The sequence below is a fragment of the Homalodisca vitripennis genome, chromosome 6 (assembly GCF_021130785.1).
Source record: "Homalodisca vitripennis isolate AUS2020 chromosome 6, UT_GWSS_2.1, whole genome shotgun sequence".
NCBI classification, from domain to species: domain Eukaryota; kingdom Metazoa; phylum Arthropoda; class Insecta; order Hemiptera; family Cicadellidae; genus Homalodisca; species Homalodisca vitripennis.
Window position 1 is genome coordinate 141,433,303 of NC_060212.1, and position 6,555 is coordinate 141,439,857.

Below are 6,555 nucleotides of genomic sequence, written 5' to 3' on the forward strand. Positions count from 1 at the left end.
ATCCCTAATTACTAACACTATAATATTTTTCCATGACTGAAATATGTACGTACACTAATCAAAATATACTTTCCAGTGTCACTTTAAAAATGACACAGTACATAATATTTATGGTCATAGGTGACACTCCTACCTACAACTTTTTTGTAAAAAACATGTTCCATGTTGCGTAGTAAATTTCAAAGCGTTACAGGTATTTATTTACAATACCGTGACCATGAAAAATGGACTTTTTTTCATGGATTGGGCATTTATAGCCAAGTATTATTATCACAGGTGCATATAAACTGGGGGGAAAGTATATCATTGTATTATATTGATGCCTTTCGGGCATTATTGCATTAAAGATAGAAAATAACCGACAAAATTTTGTCGAACAACACTTGGAGGGTTAAGGATCAGGGGCATCACGTGATCTGGGATTCGACTTTTGCAAGCTCGAGTTAATTTTTTTTCTAAAAGAGCAAGCAGTGCGCAGCACTGCGCAGCGGGCAGGCATCGTTGACAGGATTAACGTCATAATTTTAGTAAAATTGCCAGAGGTACTGTCAAAAACAGAGTTTTCAGAGGATTTCAAAAAATTGTAACTCCTTTGATTTTCGTTGCCGACGAATTTTTTCTTCACTATTTGTTTTCAGGAAAAATTGTAGTTTTCAGGAAAAAAAAATGAACATACCTACCTACAACTTTTTTGTAAAAAACATGTTCCATGTTGCGTAGTAAATTTCAAAGCGTTACAATATAATTAATCAAAACAAAGGAACAAATTGTAACTTATTGAAACTGAGAAAGATCAACTTTACCACAGCCATCGCAAAGATTTGAGGATTACCTACCTTCAGGTAGAGGATGGAGGGTGACCGCCGTACTGAGCCTTCCCCCGCCGAGACTGACCAGGTGAGGAGTCTCCGTGTGGACCTTGAGTGCCCTCCCGGCCTCCTGCACCTCCACACTGCCCCCTGCCATCTGCAACACCACCACACGCATTCGTATCATCTAGCCTTAACCGTACATCTCGGAGCCCTAGTGAACTTTGTAGTACTCACTTCATTGCCTATCGCAAAATACTGCTTGGATAACTGGTGCACAATTAAAATGGACTGAGGAACGTGTAACATCATTGCGACTTCTTGCTATGAAAGTTCTACACGCACTGATCTTTCGCTGTAGCTACAGAGCAATGGCGGACTCTGTTGTTGTGTCAAGATGTGCTATAAACGCGATTGCTTTACAAACAGAGATAAGGACACAAGGAACAGTCGGTGTAAGACGAGCCTCATCGCTTCAGCTATGTGAACGCTGAGGCATTGCACTCAGCACCCAACGGAGAACAAAATTTGAAACAAGACACATTGAACGCATACTTGCACAAAAATACTCCCATTTAGTGTTTCGTTTTGTGAATTAACGGAAATTCTTTGATGTGATGGTGTTAAAATTTTTTGTAATATAACGCACAGTGATTAGTTAAAACACTTACTTTAGTTGCATGTTTAGCTTATTGTCATTTAACTTTCCCTTTTAATTGCGTTTGAAGCGAAATTTTAAAAAGTTAACTAGTAATTCAACACTTCTCAATTAATAAGTAAACTGGAAATTGGTCGATAATTGCAAAATTGTATTTATTGTAAAAAGTGTGAGGACTTGTTTTTATGCTTGCAGCAACGTAAAAGGAAACCTATGTGTCACTTAAATCAAGCAAGCCAATGGACGACCATGATCGGCACATCACCCATGGAAAATGTCTAGATATTAGCGTAAAAAGCGTTGTTCGATTTTATTGGAGAGGATGATTTTTGGAGTGGGTGAGGCTCCCCTAATGTTGAAGGGGCTACCCACTTTGATTGGAAGAGGCTGGATCAGAGCAAGCTTTCCCTTCCTCCAAAGTGACAAGAATAAACCGGGTCAGTTATCCCTCCTCATGAGGTCTTGACAATAGGTAGTCCATACCCTAAATATCCTTTCACTCCGGAATCAAAGGTTCTTTTTTTAGGCTTAAGTGAAATGGCGGGTTTCCTCAGATTTTTACCTAAATAAACAGAATAGAGCGCAACATATAAAGAAACACGCGGGGTACTTGTTTTCCCTTTTTTTATATAGGAGATAAAATAAATTACAGGTAAAGCCATGGTATTCGCAATACTGACTCTTAACCGTGGGTTAATACAGAATATATTACCTCGGGCAGATTTTCGGTTCTGATGATCATCTTTTTTCTACCAGGTATTACCATATAGCTGCCTCGAAGAAACCCCGTGATGGTTCCCGTATGTAGCTTAATCATGAAATACAAAATTTGAAGAACATTAGACTCTGAGACGACAATTTCCACGCCAAGTGACTGTCCACGACGTTACTAGCGTCTATTTTGTACTGCCAAAGACTGCGTAGCGAAATCTGAACAAACGACTCACTGGTTCAGTCTCAAAGCCAACGTTCCGAGACACGGCTCTCAAAGAATAAAGCTAACAGAATTGACAACAAAGGATCGCTCCTCTGTCTTATACTTCGGCCCACACGAAGAATACACAGCGATCTCTCCACCGCCACTTCAAACACCGTCTAGTTCCGCTAAAAATGGCTTGTTATTCATTTTCTACCAAATCATTTGCAGAGGCAAAATTCCTCACGTTATCAAATGTTTTTCTAACATCTAGTGATGCAATATTTGCTGTGCATAAACAGCATTTCTTTGAAGACAAAACTTATCTCAATGACATTCTGACAACTGCCATCACCAAAATAACGCTGCGCAACTTTTCCGCAACAATTGCTTCCGACGAAAGAATTTACGGAAAGCCTCACTTCTTACTGGTGAAGTAACCATCAATCAACTGTATCTCTTCAGAGTCCTTTGACTATTCCAAGACACGAACGTTTTCATTCACCTCTTACGGATGAGACCTTAGACGATGATCACCCAGATCGACCTTAGTTAAGTCTGTCGGCTTTATCTTAGCATTTTAATCCAGTGGTTAACAATTCAAATTCATCAAATTCATTCAAGTGGTCAAATTCATCTGACGTAATGGTAATACAGAATAATATGGAGTTTTCTTTTTGTTTTAAGATACCTATCGTCCAAATATGAATGGCTAACGAAAATGACTTAACGATGACACGTACCATATACAAAGAAACGCTTTGTGCAAGACTTGCCTCCACAACCTCCACAGCAGGCCTCTTCTGCGCACGGCGGCAAATATACGCCGTTATCTCGCAAACAAACAGTTGCTCACCGTGATTTATTACAGGATTCATTTCCCCCAGTTATCATGTGACGTTATGCAACAAACATCACCGAAACTGTTACGCTTGCTCTTTAATATTTTGTGTTTCAATTTCCCTTTTTTGCTAAAGCTTATTTTACCTACTTTCCTTAGTAGGTTCAATTCCAGCAAAATTTAATAGAAATGTTGTTTAAAATATGTTATTGGCTGCTGTATCGAAACCGTTCAATGCGTTGGTAATGGTAAAAATATTTTACTTACGTACCTACCTGCTGTATCCATTTTTTACAGTATTTTTAATCAGTAAGCTCGACTAGCTTCTTAGCACGGAGTTACGGAGTTACGGAGTTCTTACTCCGTGCTGTCCAGTTATAGTAATAAACTGATCTAACAAGAACTAAATTTAATTTATATTGTTTTAAAATATAACCAACAATGCTTGATCGATGATTCAACACTCTGTTTACAATGTGTAAACACATTGTGTTCACTTTGTATCACTATTCAATTGAAGAAATTTCTGGATTAGCTTTGGGAATATTTCTTTTAACAGATAATTACTACCCTTTTTCATTTTTCATTTCAACATATTTGCTACCTCGTAGTGTTTTCGATCACATTGCGGTATATTTTCAGTTGCCTACTCGTAAACATTTCAATTTTTAGAAAATACCTTTGGTTCGCGATTTTATTGCTAAAGATCTATCATTAATTCGTAAAAATACTTGTCCACATCTACTTAGAGTAGATTTTTTAGGTCAAGAAAAATCCGTACATCATAAGACGAAGTTTAAAAAACGCAAATTTTAAAATCGTTAGGGAATTTGAATTAAATGTCGCGGAGTTTTTTTGAAAATCTATAAAAACAATGGAGGACAACTTTGGCAAAAAAAGATTAAAGGTTCTCTAACGGGAGTGTAAGATCCAATTAACAAACCGAATAAAGCTAATAAAAGGTAAACAATCTAGATTTTATTCCATGAATATTTAAAACAAATAAATAACAAAGTAGATCTAAATCTTCCAACACTAATGTACGTACTGTTCTACGCCTATACTAATTGACCAGTGAGGAACTCACGTAGTGGAATACAGGTGTCTGAGGGGTGACCCACGTTAACAACACACAAGCCCGTATCCTAGACATGTTGACACCTAACTGCTCTAGCTGTACTCTGGCGCGGCGCGGCACAGTGTGAAGTGTGGGAGTCTTATCACCATCAGCGTTATCAGCACAAGGCTGCCAAACGGCGGTCTACCTTGGTAACATAGAAGCGTCACCGCTCAGCAATCCTGACGTAAAAATATTCTTAATGTCTTTCTGCGTTCTTAAAGCTTGTTGTGGATAACACTTTAGAGGAATAAAAAGTTACAATTTAATGGTGATTACGAAAAGATGATATTCAGATGATAACAATTACCTAGACTGACAATCCCAAATCAGTCAGTTCTCCCAAAATATTATTGTAATTTCAATTTTTCCTGATCACGAACTGTTGAAAAATAATTCAATATTCTTGGTTTGAAGTTTGTTATTGACGATGGAAGGTTTTAAAGGATAATAGGTTTCGGACATTCTCAACCGTTATAGGTTACAATAGGTATAACACAATGTTTCGGGGATATAAATGTATCCTCTTCGTTAGGTGGGGGTGTTTTTATAAATACAAAAATAACGAACAAAAAGAACTAAAGAAGGGAAATATAAGTGTTTAAACATACCCAAATGCTACTTGGAGTCCAGTCCAGGCGCTATCGCTGCACAGGATGCAAGCCCCCGAGCACAAATTGTGATTTACGAGGATAAATAACAATCACACATCACACTAGCACAGGCTACAGTGATAGATTTCAAGTCCTTGAAGCGTTGTGTTATACCTTTTATAAACCTATAACGATGGCAAATGTCCGAAATCCTGTTATCCTTTCAATTCAATATTGATTTTAAGGACTACTTAACTCAAAAGGACGGTTTAAGAATTATTGTAGAATTAAGTAATTATAATCATACCTATTTATAGATAGTCAAAAGGATACTTTGAATATTTTTAGAGTTTTTTATGCTTAACCTCTAGCAGTTTTCTGTACTGATTTTAAACCCAGCGCTTCTGAGAGTCTCATTTATAGTATTTTGGTTTTGAATTTCCACCAAAGAATTGTTATACTATCTTTGACTAAACTCCCAATTAGATAATTTTCGTTACAATTATAACGTGGTCAGCCCAGGTATACATTATTAATTCCCAATTGCACTAAAAGACATTCAATAACTTTATGTGGAATCCTTTGTGTATTATGGCAACATTATTTAAAACTCAAGCTTTCAAAAAAAGCTATGGGTGTGCTGATGAATACTGTATGTGTTTTGATTAAACAAAGCTTTGACTTCGCATCTTTCACTAATTTTCTAATGCTCACATTTTTTCTTTGAAAATTCTATGCCAATTTAGGTGTAAGCCAAGCATCCTGTTTGGTAACACATAAAGCTGTCTATTTACGAAAAAATTTTCTGACCCAGGAACTTTGATACTTTTGCGAAAAATAAGGTCAATAGCTTCCTCGATTAACATTCCAGGAAGTGTCTCCATGCCAGTACTAGTTGAAATCCATGCATCAAATATTATTTCACTTCTGAGCTACTGCCAAATGTCTGTTACTTCCTGGACAACCCTCGTATAAATATTAAAACTACTCATTCAAAACAGGAAAAACATCATTGTAAATCAGCTAATAAAGCTAAAATTCACTGTTAAGATTCTCTAATAATGTTTGTAAACATCATGGAAAACACTGACTAGCAAAAAAAACAAACAAATAATTTAAAACCCAGCAATTTTAAATTAAAACAGTCAACAATCAAATTACTTCTAATTTGAAACTGGTATGCCATTCTAATGGTAAGCGGTGTCATGGCCCATACCAGACAACTGAGAATTGGAAAGCAGGGTCGGATGGAAAATTTTAATAATAATAATATTTGATAATACGGTAAAACAATTGTTATGAACATTTCTTTTTACCGTCACTGAGTTAAATACCAACTGCCGGTCTAAGTGCGGTGATTTTCGTTACACAAATTGACCTGTCTCAGCCACGAATCCAAAAACTCTCACGACCTATGTCTGTAAATATCAGATTTGCAAATACTAAATATTTATTAAGCCGAACATTTCTTGTACATATTAATATCAATGTATTATACAGTCAGGTCGTAGTCTACATTCATGGTAATCGTCCTTGCTTCGTGGAGCCAATTTTGTGGTCGCCCAGTTTACTAAGGATTATTCTTATTAGGAAATTTGTTTTGGAACTTCATGCTGATATA

The 6,555-nt window shown here is 36.6% G+C and overlaps 1 protein-coding gene across 1 annotated transcript in view; it reads right to left on the reverse strand.

Annotated features, from left to right (window-relative positions):
* Window positions 1-3,276, reverse strand: part of LOC124364951 (pleckstrin homology-like domain family B member 1) — a 184,467-nt gene extending 181,191 nt beyond the window's left edge. The window contains 2 exon segments of the mRNA XM_046820798.1: window positions 837-966; window positions 3,127-3,276. Of these exon segments, the coding sequence (XP_046676754.1) occupies window positions 837-966; window positions 3,127-3,261 (265 nt within the window). The 5' untranslated portion in view covers window positions 3,262-3,276.
* Between the last annotated feature and the right edge of the window lie 3,279 nt (window positions 3,277-6,555).